Source organism: Haliaeetus leucocephalus, unplaced genomic scaffold (genome assembly GCF_000737465.1).
Source record: "Haliaeetus leucocephalus isolate CR32 unplaced genomic scaffold, Haliaeetus_leucocephalus-4.0 Scaffold140, whole genome shotgun sequence".
In the NCBI taxonomy this organism is placed as follows: Eukaryota; Metazoa; Chordata; class Aves; order Accipitriformes; family Accipitridae; genus Haliaeetus; species Haliaeetus leucocephalus.
The window spans coordinates 7,455,456-7,469,735 of NW_010972576.1; the positions used below are offsets into that span (position 1 = coordinate 7,455,456).

Genomic DNA, 14,280 nt, shown 5'->3' on the forward strand with positions numbered 1-14,280 from the left:
GGCGGAGCGGCTAGAGCCCGGCCCGGGGTGGGAGCGTCCCGGCCGAGGGCGGACCCGACCCGCCGGAGCCGTGCGCGTCGCGCTGGGGGGGGTGTGAGACACCCCCACCCCTGACGGGTCCGCGGAGATGAAAGGGCTGAGGTTGGGGTAACCTGCTGGGAGGCCTCTCGGGGAGAGCGGGCCGCGGCATGAAGTGCTGAACCGTGTCACAGTGTGCGGCAAGCGGGGGAGGCTGGAGGGAGGGAGGGAGGGAGGGAGACCGTGCCGGGGAACAGACGTGAATGATCCTCTCTGGTTACATGTCGGGGTTAAGCTGGGGAGGTGTGAGAAGGGTGGAGAGCGAGTCTCCGGAGGTGCTAGGTGAATCAGGGAAGGCTGTCCTGAGTGATGACCGCCTGTCACGCTTGGGCATCCCGGCTCTCGGACGCTTGTGCTGCAGCAGGGCTACACGCAAGTAACTGAGTAGGTCTGGGTCGGGAAAGCACCTGCAGCCCCTCAGCTGTAGACGAGAAGGGACTTCCTTCTGCTCTAAATAGGCAATGTGTGAATTTTTCTGTCATCGCTTCTCCAGCGTCTTGTAAAACATCTGACTTCGAGGCATGCCATCCCGAAGGCTGTGGCAAATCTGGGCAGGTCAGATGCCTCAGAAAGTGCTTTATCTCCCCAGGGCACTCTCCACAGCTGTGCAAAAGTAACAGAGCGTGCTTCTGCTGACGTTTTGCTGATCGCCTTGGGAGCTGGTGGCACATCAGCCTAAGAGGTGGAGAAATGTCTTTTAGTGATAGACGGGAGAGTTGTCTGGCATGAAACCAAGCAGTGGGCTGGACACTGAAACCCCAAGAGGCCTGAGCAAATAAGTCATACACACTTGTCTCACTTCTTCCTGAGGAGCAGAAGCTCTTGGTGAAAGCAGTAGCACACAGAGATCTTGGGGAGGGGGCCAAGATGGTTAAGATGCCTGCTGCCTTAGCGTGACTGTTGTGCCTGTCTGTATTGGTTCTGCAGAGCACACGCAGTCGCAGAAGAATGAGAAGGTGCAATGCTCAAACCACGACGCGACACATACGCTCGTTCTCTCCCACAACGGGAAGCTTTCTGAACACTGGACTACAGCCTCAGCTGACTGCTCTAAGACGAGGTAAGAAGCTCTCATGGAGTGGAGGTATGGGTGGTAATGGTCAGAAGATGTAGCCCACTTTTCCTAAAGGTAACATCCAAGAGACTGAGGTGTGTTCCTGTTGTAGAGAGGGAGCTGGAACACACACGTTCCTAGGACCCAAAACTTTATCTTCTTTTTTAACCAGGCAAGAAGTGCACTGATTTTGAGGGGAATACCAAGATCTGAGCTGCTTGGGATGCACAAGAGACAGGTTTCTCTCAAACTTAGTAAGGGTTGGTAGCACATACCAGAGTAATGCAGGTGACCTGCAAACCACACGTGGGAAAGCTGCAGGTGAAAGACTCAAGCACATCTGAACCTTGCCACCTTCTGATTAATCTGTGAGGGTAACCATCATCTAAAAATGGCACAGCAGTTTGCTATGGGATTTTCTGTTAGCTTGCCCAGGGCTGAGCCTGACTTTTTTCCAGCTTTCCGTGGTGCAAAATACAATCAAATCAGTTAGACCAGCTGCAGTAGGCTAGCATCAGAGCAGGGTGAATCAACTGACGGGTGACCTGTATTTTTCCACGTAATTCCTGCTAAATGTGCTAGGATCTTCTTCCTTGACTTTGTCTCACAGCACAGCATCTATCTACTTTGATTTTTTTTTCCTTATTTTTGTAGGCTGGTGAAAGGACTAGGAAACCGAGATATTGTTCAAATAGCGTGTGGGGACCAGCACGCCATTGCACTTTCCAGAGGTAGCCTCTTTCAAGCACACTTTTCCTCCAAACGGGAGTCACATTATGGCAGGCTTGCTCTCAGAAGGGAGAGTTTGAACTACTTCCAGTAGTTGGTGACACCATTAGAGAGTAATGAGTGGTGGGTAGGGGACACAAAGCGCGCTGGCTATCAGCTCTGCCCTTTCCTCCCAGCACCCAGGGACCTACAGCTCTGTCTTTCTCCAGTTCCTGAGCACTACCCCTCCGCAAAGGTGTGTTGTGGAGAGCAGACGTGGCTGCCCCACTCTGCGGTCACCAGACCTGCTCATTCTTAAGTTGGAGCACCTCTCTGGTTGGGAACTTCTTGCAAGTATGGCTTTAGAGCTGGAAACACCCTGCCTTTATTCTTGCTGTACTGAGTCACACGGGCAGCATGGGACTGCCCTGAAGGGGTCAGAAGCAAACAGGGAGATCTGGCTGCTGCTGCTGCTGCTGGTCTCACCTTGGAGCTAGGTCCCTGAAAACACTGATTTTCACTCCCACTCCCAAAGTGCAAAGACTCAAAGGAAGCAGTGAGGCTGAGCTGTTTCCTTTTATTCTGTGCGTGAAGGAGGTCAGCTCTTCACCTGGGGCCAGAACACCCACGGACAGCTTGGAGTTGGGAGCCAAAGCACGCTCATTCCCCAACCACAGCTGGTGGAAAGACTACAGGGCATCTCACTTGCTCAGATTGCTGCTGGAGGAGCTCACAGCGCTGCCGTGTCACTCTCTGGAGCTGTCTACTCCTGGGGAAAGAACGATTTTGGACAGCTGGGACTTAGAGACACAAGAGGTAAGGAATGACAGCAGCAGGAAGGTGTTTTCCTGGTCAGTGGGCTTACTGCAGACACAGGAGTGGCTCCTCAGGACCGGCAAGCCTCTTTGGAGCAGCAGTGGACAGTAAAGTCTTTTGAAGAAAGTATATCTGGATGAGGTCTTTGTTTTCTGACCAGGAAAGGCATGCAGGGACAAAGGATTTAGGGATTGTATTTCTACAGAGAACTTCCAATCATTTTATGTGGCCAGCTGGATAGCATGGGCTTTTAAACCCATATGTCTCAGAGGTCTCTTTCCACTCCCATTCTCTCTCCAGGCAGTCTTGCATGAAAGAAATTAATTTTATACCTCTTTGCCTTCTTTAATTCTCTGTAAACACAAGGTGAGAGAAGAATTAAAATCACCCATTTTCTTCAAGCCTAGAAGGCTAGAGCAGAGTTGCCGTAGCCAGACAGAACCTGAAGTCAGCAGGATCTGAATGAGTCTGCACCCTTGAGAGTCAGATATTTTGAAGCCAAGTACCTTTTGGCAAGCAGATGTGAAAGCACTGTGTTTTGTTGCAGATCAAATGTAAATGAAAAGAAAATACTATAAAAAAGAACATTATGAGAAAAAAGTATGTTCTAGTGGAGGGTAGAAAACAACTCAAACCCAAGTTGTAAATACATGAATTGCTGTAAGAGAGGACTGGAAAGTGCTAAAACACCCTATTTTCTAAATCTTTCTTTGTGTGAGACCCCCCAGTACTCTTCCACTTCAGCAGTGCTATCTTCTTTCCAGACAGGGACTGCCCGTCATACATTGGAGCATTAGAGCACTGGAAGACTGTATTTATCTCATGTGGGGCAGATCATACTGCAGTTCTCTCCAAGGTGAGTCTGAAATGGAAAGTCAGCATCCGAGACCTCACCCTGCAAGAAAAGATACATTGCTAAAAGTCAGCATGGAGAAATTAGGATGGCAATGCCTGCTTCCATCCAAGTCTGAAGACAATCCCTAAGGGATGCTAACTAAGCTATTGGGAAAATTGGCCTTTTCTCAGATTCCTGTCACCTGCATGTAAACTTTTGCAGGGAAGTGGTGAATGGGAATCCTGGGGCAAAGAGGTGCAATTCAACTCTCAGTATTTTTGAAAATATTGTCTTTTTTTGTAGCATGTTGGTGACTTAAGAAGATGTGAACAATAGCTAATTCACTAGAGTTTACTCATACAACTAAAACTATTAAACATCAGGGAATTATTCTCAGGAGTTAAATTGCTTTTTTCAGGAGTTAAATGATTTGGACATTAGACAATGTAAGATTAGGCTTGGCACGAAGTGAACTCTACCTGTGTTTGAATCAGGGATGTTTTAAATCAAGTCCCATATAACGTATTGTGTCTTGCTGGTTCTCGCTCTCGGTGGTGACCATTTGAATGCCGTTAATAATGCAGTGATCCTGTTGTTTGCTTCTTCATTTTCAAGGAGGGGTTGGTGTGCACCTTTGGAGCAGGAGGGGCTGGCCAGCTTGGTCACAACTCCACACGGAATGAACTTACACCTCGTGTGGTGGCTGAGCTGTGGGGAGCAAGAGTTTCGCAGGTTGCCTGCGGCAGGTGGGAAAGTACCAATGACATGCCTTCCAAGGTCAAGGTCTTAGGGGAATCACTGAAGAACAGTAGGGGAGGGGAGTCACCATGATGTTCAAATCCCTGTATCCCAGTAGGCCAGCACTGTCAGAATATCGTCCATTCCTCATGTGTAAGCCACCCTCCTGCCACAGCCCCTCTGAAAGCCGAATCCTCAGCCCATGCCGAGCAGATGGAGGGGGCTGCAAAAAATACCAGAAGCCCTTGGTTTTTGCTCTTTTAAGAAATGAAGGGTGTACTGGGTTCCAAAGGGCAAAAGACTGTGAAAAGCCTGTGTCAAGAGAGTCACAGAGTTCCCATCCACTTTGACAAACTGGTGGGTCCTTAGAAGGAACCAGAGTGGTGGTGATTATCCAATTTCATTCTGCCTTTCTGGAACAGGGCCAGAAAAAGTCTCCTGTTGACTTTTCTGGGCTTTATATCAGGAGCATAGAAGTTGCGCTTGAAAAAATGGAAGGGCGTGAAGCTAGCAAGCCATAACACTTTATTTTTGTATGTGGAACCAAGGTAAATCACAAATATTAGAGGATAGCATAGGGAATTTGAGTCCGTATGTTTCTTTATTGCTGAATGTTTATGCAAGGAAGGGTCCTATGACTTTGGTTAAAGGGGTTCTGTAGCTGAACTGTTGGGAGTTTTAAAGGCAAGCCTCAGCTATCCACTCTGAAAATGTATCTCTAAATTTTATTCTGACTAGCCCAATGGTATGAGCTTATTATGACTATTATTCTTTTTCTGAACAGACAGCACACGTTAGTCTACGTCCCCTCCTTGGACAAAGTCTATTTGTTTGGTTCTGATGAAGAAGGACAGCTGGGACATGAGAGAACGCCTACTCAGTTGATACCACTTCCCATCAATTCACCAGTGAATACTGGAGAATCCTGTCAGGGTAAGGACTATTGCAGATGTGTACAATCTATATTCATTTCTTCTAGGGCAATGCTTGCTTTCTTGATTTCATGTTTGTACTGAGAGGCTAACATTATGTCTCATGCTTGCTTGGTCATCCCAACAGATTCTAGCAATGGATAATTCCATTTGCTGCTTGATTTATCATCGTGGGTAATGGCCACATAGGATCAACTTTTAGACAGACAGCAACTATCTGAGGGATTTCTTTCCTGTTCCACATCTGTGCACTGAATTCTCTGAAGATAATGACTGTCTCTTCAAATGTTCCTTTGAAAATATTTTATTCTTTCACAGAAAACAACACATCACAAGAAGTGATTGAAATTGTTGCAGGAGGAAACCAAAGTATTGTCCTTTGCAAGAAGAACGAGGTATGTGCATATTTGATCATGGCTTCTAATTTTACCATTGTTGACATTACTGCTGGAAACATTTGGATTTTCCATTCTGCTTTTAGTGCACCAAGTTCATGTATGTCTCATGCTTACACAGAAACTAACTTGTAGTGCGATTATATATCTGTTTGGTGGTTAATGCATCTAGATAATTTGCAGCTGGATGACCATTTTGTTCATACTTAGGCTGAAATCTTCTTGTAATGATTGGCTTGAAAAAAAGAACCCCATCTGCTAGACCTGTAATCTCATCAATACTTTCACGCATTTCATACAGAATTCCTATTTGAATGGAATTGCCACTCTGAAGGATGAAGATGTGGACACATGGATTTCTAATTTCGGTTTGCAACACTGGGAGAGTATAAAAAAGTAAGTCAGAAACCTGCTGGTTTTGTTTTTTGTTTTTTGTTTTCTCTGATACATGATTTTCTCTAAAAATTATTATCCTTTGGAGGCTATTGTAGGAACTGATATTCAAGAATTTAGCTGAGACAGAATCTTGTACCCGGACTTCTTACTTAGGTTTTGCACAGGAAAAAGAGATGTTGATGAGCAACAGCCCTTTGATAACCCTTTTGCAGGAACAGAGCAGATGTACTGCCTGGCTTCAGAGGCTTGTCCTCCTCTTCTTGCACAGGATGCTTGTTAAGTTGATGAAGAGCCAAAAAGTTAAATCAGTGAAAGATTTGGTCTGCAGGCCGAGGCCTTGTGCAAAAATCATAATGCAGAGTACCCAAATAGGAATGTTTCGTGTGTGTCAGCATTTAAAAATTAGTGATCCCTTCTTTAGTTACCCATTTTAAAAGCAGTAAGTATATACTACTGTGGGAAGTCTTACACTTACAGCTGAGAATTATGATTACATAGTCTTTTTTCAGATCTTACATGGGAAGTTATTTTCTTTGGGCAAGTCTGACTCCAGCTGCTGATTTAGCACATTTAAAAATCTTGGCTGATTTGGATCTCAATGTTCCCCTGACAACTTTTAGTATGGTTTAGATCATATGGGAAGTGGTTGTTGAGAGAGTGAGAGAGAGAAAGGGTTCTTTCCAGATACCAATAGGAAGTGCCTGACAGCAAATCACTTGATAAAATAGCTGCTTTAACAAGAATAGAGAACCAGGAATACAGGTAGCATGTAAGTCTAACATCCCTTCGGACACTGGGAACCCAGCTTTCATGCAGCAGCAAATGGATACCCTGATGGATTTTCCCTCAGTGTGCTACAAAGATCCCGTCCGTGGAGGGGTGCCTCCTCCCTCCCATGCCACACTGCCTTTTATTTTGCATAACAAACAAAACCAGGCAACGTCACAAGCTGTCAGGAGAAGATATCTCCATCATAACACCCACCAGCGAGCGACACAGGCTGGCATGGGGCGCTTGAGCAGGTTCCCTTACAAGGCCCAGGGGAGCAGAGGTGGCTTGCTGATGATCACTAACTCCTCAAATACAGTGTCTTCTGCACTGCTCTCAGTCCAGTGGTGCCAAGAAAAATTTTATGTGGTCAGGTGCAGACATACTTGTACCCATGGTTTTTGTTCGTTGCTACTCATGTTGAAAGAATTGACTTTGGTTTGTTTTTTACTGTCAGGAATATCAGACTGATCTTTTCGTCTGAGGCTTGCATCAATGGAAGCTTCCTGGAGAAAAGGTAGCGTGCGCTGACTTAGACATAACAGAATACATTGGCTGCATGTAAACTGACCAGAAAGTGTTATTGTAGGCCACATATGTAGAGAAGATGAGTCGTATCTGAATTTGCAAGAAGCAAGTCTGTATTTTTCAAAGCCCAAGCTAAAATTAAGGGATTTTTATCCCCCAGTCCTACTGAAATTTGCTGTAGAAGCTCACATTCTAGCAGATTATCCTATAGTGACATTTGACAGATGATGATAATCCCTTTAGGCAATATTACAGCTCCCAAAGGATCCATAATAGCTCCTCCTGGCACTGAAGTGCAAGTCAGTTTAGGGTGAAACAGAGGAAGCCTACCATTAACAGTGCACAGCCACAGAAGACAGGAAGGACAGAATATTAAACAGGTCACACCACAGTGAGACTGTCTTCTTAGAACAGAATAAAATTATAGCCGCTGGAGCTGGGGCTGAACTTTCCAAGTATTTTCTGATGTTAGGATGCTTCACTATTCATTCAGTAACAAAATCCAGCTTATCACATCATTTGGTGTTCTTTTTTTCCTTTGTGATAGAGACAAACATTTCAAAACTTCCAAAGACTTCTCGGGTGTAGACTTACCAGAAGTGCAACGTTTTTATGAGAAGATCAGCAAGAAGCCAAAAGTCTTACAGGAGGTAAGGATTCAATTTAAGGATTCTCACTACGCAGATACTGAGGAGGTCTGGATTTGTGCATGAAACTTGGGAATTTCATGGCAACCTAATTCATAGATGATTTTGGCAAAACATAATTGCATTTTTAACCCTTGTCTCTTTTTTTTTTTTTTCCTCTGAAGGTGCAAAAGGAGATTGAGAGGTTACTGCCATCATTGTCTTCCTCTCCCATCTCACCTGAAAATTTTAGAGTCTACTTGGTCTTGCCTTTCCTTCTTCAGGGAGAGGATGACAGCTCTTATCATTCTCTTGGGCTTCTAGCAAAAGCCATCATGAAGCTCCAGCCAAAGGACCTGCAAACTCTTGGTAGGGTTTTATGATGATAGAACTGAATGATTTAAATACTTGATCATTTTTGGCTGTGGAGCAAGAGTTAGTATCACTGATGTAATTTGTTCCAGAGTTAAGCCAAAATAAATGCTTTCAGTAGAATTAGAAACATGGGGACTACGCAGCAAGACGCAAGAAAAAAACACACCTCTCAGTCTGAAATTTACTGGGTTTTGTAGTGCAAAATTAAGCTTTTTTTGTTGTTTAGTTCTTTTGATAAAAAGATAAAATGCAGCTTCATCCAGAAATTGCAGTTATTTGCACGTTACCTGTGACAGATACTTCACTAGCTGATTTCTTTACAGAATGCCTGTGGTCAAATCTAGAAACATCCTTTTTCAAGGAGCTGGTCATTCTGTATCAGAGGGTTTCCCAGAAAAATCTATCTCAATTTATCGTGGAAGTCAGAAGCTGCCACAGAAACCCCTTAAACCTGTACCCACATGAAACAGCTACTCTGCAAATACTGCAGATTCTTTATCAGGTGAGAAAGTGTTTGGATCCTGATTAGATAGGACATATCAGTACAAGTTAGAGTATTTTAATCCTTTTTACTTGTTGAATTCTCTGGGTTTCCTTCTTACAAGGGAACGTGGGGCCTTGTCATTTGACATTGCTTCAGGAATCTCTTTGGCTCTACACCAGCATAGCTTTGAAGGAATCCCACTCTTGAGCTGTGCCTGGGTGACCCTCTATAGAAGTGAAGAGCTGAAGTGTGTTACAGCCCCTGGCAGGGGGAGGGATGCTTTCAGTGGTGTGAGGAGTGCATGCACTGATGTGTACAGAGCGATGGATGTGGTGTCCATTACATAGCATGCCCATTCCCCTTTCTGCTGGTGAGACCCCTCGCCCCAGTAACATGCTTACAGCATTTAAAAGGCAACCCACCTGCCTGGCACATCATGGCTGCCACAGTAACGCTGCATGATGCTTTAAGAGTCCGTTACCCAAGAAATTTTCTGGGACAATAGAATTAGACCATTTTTAGCTGCATACGAACAAGGGGAAGAAAGGGGGCAATAACTGTATTCTTCTTGACAACCATCCTTTCTCCTGCTGAGATGTTCAAAGTTTAGGAAAGTCAAGAGCTCCTCATGGAGTCCTGTTAAGGGGTCTTCATTGTAAATGAAATTTGCTTTCCGGCTAGTTTATACATGGCTTTCTGAGACTTCTCACTGTTGAGTGAGCACTTCTATCCTTCCACTTCTCTGCAGGGTCTCAGAGCTGTTTCTGCAGAGAGCCCTGTTACTCCTTAGTCTTGTCCTGCCACATAGATGCATAGCTCACTTAGATCTGCTGACACCCCTTTTCATATTGCGTGTGTTGATGCAGGTGAACTCCAGAACTGGTTGCAGAGTACAAGAAAACAACTTCTATGTGCCTCAAGTGAAATTTATTATCAGATTGTGTTCGGTCATTAATACAGAAGAAGTAAGTATAAAATCTTACCAGCAGTGCAAACCACTTTTTTTTCTGTTTTATTTAAATGAGTTGATACATATGAAAGTCAGCTCTAGGCTCTAGCCAAGTACATCTCAAAGGCAATACATTTTCCCTAGTTCTCCAGCTGTTCTAAACTATGCAAGCCATTTACCGTCCCAGTATTTTAGGAGCTACAATAGCGCCTCTCCTGTGATGACCCCTGGTTCTGAGAGTTGGAGCTGTCTTCTAGCATCTTAAACGGCTCTATTTGCTTTGAACTGGTGAGCAGCGTGAAATAGCACCAGGAGGGATGGTTGCTATACTTCTTGTTATTCTGGATTTTATTATGTTTAATTAACAGAAATATTGTGAGGTCTCTTTAAAAGTTTATGTAGAAATCCTGTTGAGCATTTCAATTTACTTACATCTAAAACCAAAGGCGTGGTAACAAAAAATAATCTGTGAAATGGTTCATTTCTTGATGACATGAAGGAGTGAAAATTAGCTACCAAATGCAATTGGTGTCACAGGAAGCAGCTTGAAATAGAAATGTGGATAGTAGGGGCTTCCTTAGGCAAAAAACGCAGTTTTCTGGCAACTTGGCTGGAATTCACAGGGCAACTGCCTAATTCTTTCATAAGCTTTTGTTTGCTAAGTACCAATTTTGTAGCAATTAACCAGAGCGGAGGAGGAGGTTTGAGAAACAGTATAGAATCAAAAGTCAAATAGGACATTACCTGAAGTTGCTGCCCCATCACACTGGAGGTGTAACACTTTGAATTAGATTCTTTTGTACACTAATATCTACTTTTGGTATTACAGATAATAAACCCAACCGTTTTAAACAACAATATACCATAACCTGGGTATCCAGGACATTTTTACTATGTGTTTTGGTTTAGCTGAATTGTGGAAGATGCTATTAAAATCACTCTCTCTCTGTTTTATTCTTGGGGCACTTTAACACAAGTGTCTGCCTGCACAGACAGTTCAGATGCCTGTCTCTCAGGGTTTCCCACCCACAGAAGTGTTTAGAAGCTGCTTTTAGGAAGTGTGCCTCTGTCAGTGTAGTGTTCTTGTACACAACAAGGGCATGTTTCAGAGATACAGAAGTTTGCCAGGGTACAGACTGGCAGTTCAGTCTGCACATGCACCCCTGAACTCTTGATTTTGCAAGAGAAATCAACATGTCAGCTTCTTTCTTCCTTGTCATTTCAGATGGTCCTATGGAAGCTGACCAAATATCCATGCATCTTTGACATGCAAGACAAGATCGTTGTTCATTATACTGAACGCAACGCTCTGTCCAGCCCCTTTAGTACTGTAAGTGTGGCCAATCTTTTTACGATTTAGAAGAGATAAACACACTGCCAACAGACTGTTACTTCAATCTTCAGATACACCTATTAAGGATGGGCCACGAACAGTGGATTTTCCCAGTCAGAAGACAGTGCCTTCTGCAAGACATATGGACCCATTTAAATGACGCACCAACCCAGCAATTTAGGAGGATCTTAACGGTAAGATACTAAATAGTATTATTTGTTAGCTCTGAATATATTGCTGCAGCATTTTTTGGTTTTCAGTGTTGCTGAAGCATTGGTAGAAGGGTTTCAGTATTCACCGAGCATACAACAAAACAACTACTCATGAAAGTACTGTAAAACATGTTCTATGGGGGATGGAAAGTAAATCTGGAAGGCAGTATCTTACATTCTTATTGCAGGTAGCCATTAAGCTTTGCTGCAATAAGTTAAATTCAAGTGGCAGTGCTATTTACTGTGAAGTTGCTTTGGGGTGATGTAATAGGATTGCTCAGGAAACTGGTAATTGGCAAAGTCCATTACTATTACTGCTAGACTGACTTTAAAGGCTCTAGGCTAGTTTGCTGTACATGAAAAACCTGGTGGCTGGGGAGCCAGCCTTAGAGGCCAGCAAGCAACATAGCCACAAAAGCCATTCCTCTCAACGAGGTGCTGCCTGAAGGGAAAGGAAGGATAGTGCCAGCAAGAGAGATGAAATGCTGATTATAATGCTGCTGTCTCCACATGGCTTTAGTCTGCGGTTTCCACACAAACCCAAAGGTTCTGGCAGCTGTATTTTCAGCAGATATCGCAATGCTAGCCCTGCCCTGCAAAAGCCATTAGATGGCTAACATGGGAACAGGGCACCTGCCCAGAGCAGAGCTCAGCTCAGGGACCATGTACGGTATCAGTCACAAGGGCTGTCAGAGTCTGGCACCACACCTGTGCAGCAGGAAATACCAATCTCAGTGCCTGATTACCCAGTTCTGGTTCTTTCGAAGTGAGCCTTCTTGCCAACCAGAGCTGTCAAAGCTTTTCCTTCCTGCACACTTAGGAGAAGAGTCACAACGGTTCCTAGAGCTACCTTTCCTTCCCTCTTCCTCACTACAGCCACTGAAAGAGGTGTTTATTTACAGAGGCAATATGGCTTGTGCTCTGTACTGTCCTCTGGATCTGGAGTCTCTGTTCACTGATTGTACAAGGGGCCCCAACAAACAGCTGCACTTAGGTAGTCAGCCTTCGAATACACCTCTTGCGGGCACTGCCTTTGATACTGTGCCCAACAGCATTATTTGCCCAGCAGCAGCCCAATCAATTTGACCACATTATTAGTGTCCCACCAAGAGACACTGAGATCTGCAGTATTTACAACTTGGTGCTGCATTTCTGAATTTTTCAGCAGGTAAGGGACATTGGTGTGTCTTGTGTTGCAGATATAACCCACCCAATAACAGAACATAAAAAAGAAATCCTTGTAATAATAGATTATCATAGCATTAACCTCTCCCCTTCATAGCTCTGTCCTGTGAAGACATTTTGTCAGACAGTACCGAGTACATAGTTCTTTGCACCCCACACCTTCATAGTGGTCTGTCGCTCCACTCTCTAGTGTTGCCGTAAATGAAAAGAGGGAAGGTTGAGGTATTTAGCAGAATTATCTTCTGTTCCCCCTCTAGTGAGGAGGATAGTGCTAAGGGGAAAGACACTTTACATACTTAAACAGCATTTGTAGCTGCCAACTTGGCTACCAAATCCTGGGCTCAGTTGGAGTTGTTTCTCCTCTAACCTGTCAGGTGACGCCTCTTTAACAAAGATGACCCAGCCTGGCTATCAAACTTGGGCACTCAGAGTCACTTAACAAATAGTACAGGGACATACATCTCCTAAGCAGACAATGGAATATGTTGGAAGCCACTTTAACAAAACCCCCAAATGCAGAAGTACATCTTCTCTGCAGTGCTGTCATCTCCCCATCTTTTTGTTTTTTTAAAAAAAAAAGGCAAGCAAGCAGCTACTGGACATACAGACATGAGTATCATCCAACTAAATTTCTTCATTTAAGTCAAGTTTTGTTATTGAACATCAGCCCAATTTATTTTATGTTCTTCTGACAGTGAGACTGATACATTTCAACACACACATCAGCTCAAAACAAAACTAAGCCTCATAATTCAAAGAAAGATTCATATCACTGCATGTTGTCATTGCTTATTATTTAAGATCAGTTATTTCAGTCAGGCTACAGTTCTTCCTTGTAAAAATGATCACCACCTAGAAGATTTTCATTAGTGCCACTACAAACGCACAACACTCTTGAAGGGATATGCTAGAAGGAATTAGTGCTTCTTGTTATTCCTCCTCTTTATCTGCCTTAGCAGTAATTAAGTAATAGGCTGCTGCAGAGGACTTCATACAGTTCCAGATACTACTAGGAAGATGACGACAGTCACTAGTGCCAGAAAGGGAACTCTCTCAAATCAACTGCAATACCCAATGAGACTAAATAAACCACGTTGCTTTAGAGAAGCCCAGGGATTATCAAGTGCATCGCGCTAGTTGTGCCTAAAAAGCTTAATCCCCATCCAGGTCCATAGGTGGAAGAATACATAAACCGGTATTGTAACAGGAAGGAGGAGACTGTAGAAACATAAGCTGTTTGTGCTGGTGCAGCCCTGCGGGAAGGTTTCGTCTACGCTGGCTGAGTAAAACAAGCCTGCTAGGGATAGGAGGGGAACAAGTACAGTCAGGGTGGGCAGGGAGGGGAGCATGCCTCCTCCAGCCATCGGCCCCAGTTTACCCCTGTGGCTGGTGGGTCCTCAGGGCTGCTTCGAGCCCTCAGCTGGGGGCTTCTTCCGAGTCGTCCTGGCAGCCTCCGGGATCATGTTCGGGATGCCGTCGATGATGGGGTATGCAATGCCCAGCTCCTCGTTAATGAGCTCGTTGGTAGCTTCCTCGTACCTGGCCGGGCGAGTCAGGGGAAGAAAACAAAAAAGAACCAACAAAACAAAAAGAGGAGTGAATCACCGGGGTTTGCCCTTTGGCAGCCCCTCTCGCTCGACTCGGGGCAGCGGCAGGCCAAGGGCGGGCAGCCAGAGCTGCTCTCCCGCCGGCCCCCGCCCCTCACCTCAGCGGCCGCTTGGAGAGCGGGCACACCAGGAAGCGCAGCAGGGACGGCTCTAGCGGCTGCGGCCGCCCCGAGCCCGAGCCCGAGCCCTGCCCCGGGTCCGGGTCCTGCCCCTGGCCCTCGCCGCTCGCTGCGCGGCCACCGGCGGCCCCCCCCCGCAGCA

The 14,280-nt window shown here is 45.0% G+C and overlaps 2 protein-coding genes across 2 annotated transcripts in view; one reads left to right on the plus strand and one right to left on the minus strand.

The window, feature by feature from the left end:
- Positions 1 to 14,280, plus strand: part of LOC104827785 (probable E3 ubiquitin-protein ligase HERC3) — a 20,192-nt gene that overhangs the window by 467 nt on the left and 5,445 nt on the right. The window contains exons 2-16 of the mRNA XM_010561035.1: positions 955 to 1,138; positions 1,787 to 1,863; positions 2,435 to 2,656; positions 3,421 to 3,512; positions 4,107 to 4,237; positions 5,014 to 5,162; positions 5,480 to 5,556; positions 5,858 to 5,952; positions 7,178 to 7,237; positions 7,796 to 7,898; positions 8,060 to 8,243; positions 8,573 to 8,751; positions 9,600 to 9,698; positions 10,908 to 11,012; positions 11,087 to 11,209. Coding sequence (XP_010559337.1) covers positions 955 to 1,138; positions 1,787 to 1,863; positions 2,435 to 2,656; positions 3,421 to 3,512; positions 4,107 to 4,237; positions 5,014 to 5,162; positions 5,480 to 5,556; positions 5,858 to 5,952; positions 7,178 to 7,237; positions 7,796 to 7,898; positions 8,060 to 8,243; positions 8,573 to 8,751; positions 9,600 to 9,698; positions 10,908 to 11,012; positions 11,087 to 11,209 — 1,880 coding nt within the window. The remainder of the gene's footprint in view (positions 1 to 954; positions 1,139 to 1,786; positions 1,864 to 2,434; positions 2,657 to 3,420; positions 3,513 to 4,106; positions 4,238 to 5,013; positions 5,163 to 5,479; positions 5,557 to 5,857; positions 5,953 to 7,177; positions 7,238 to 7,795; positions 7,899 to 8,059; positions 8,244 to 8,572; positions 8,752 to 9,599; positions 9,699 to 10,907; positions 11,013 to 11,086; positions 11,210 to 14,280) is intronic.
- PIGY (phosphatidylinositol glycan anchor biosynthesis, class Y) lies at positions 11,219 to 13,866 on the minus strand. The gene has a single exon (XM_010586152.1). The coding sequence runs from the start codon at positions 13,774 to 13,776 to the stop codon at positions 13,546 to 13,548; it is 231 nt and encodes a 76-aa protein (XP_010584454.1). The 5' UTR covers positions 13,777 to 13,866; the 3' UTR covers positions 11,219 to 13,545.

Excerpts from the sequence above, each read along its gene's own strand:
- PIGY (XM_010586152.1), bottom strand. The coding sequence starts at position 13,776 with ATGGCTGGAGGAGGCATGCTCCCCTCCCTGCCCACCCTGACTGTACTT.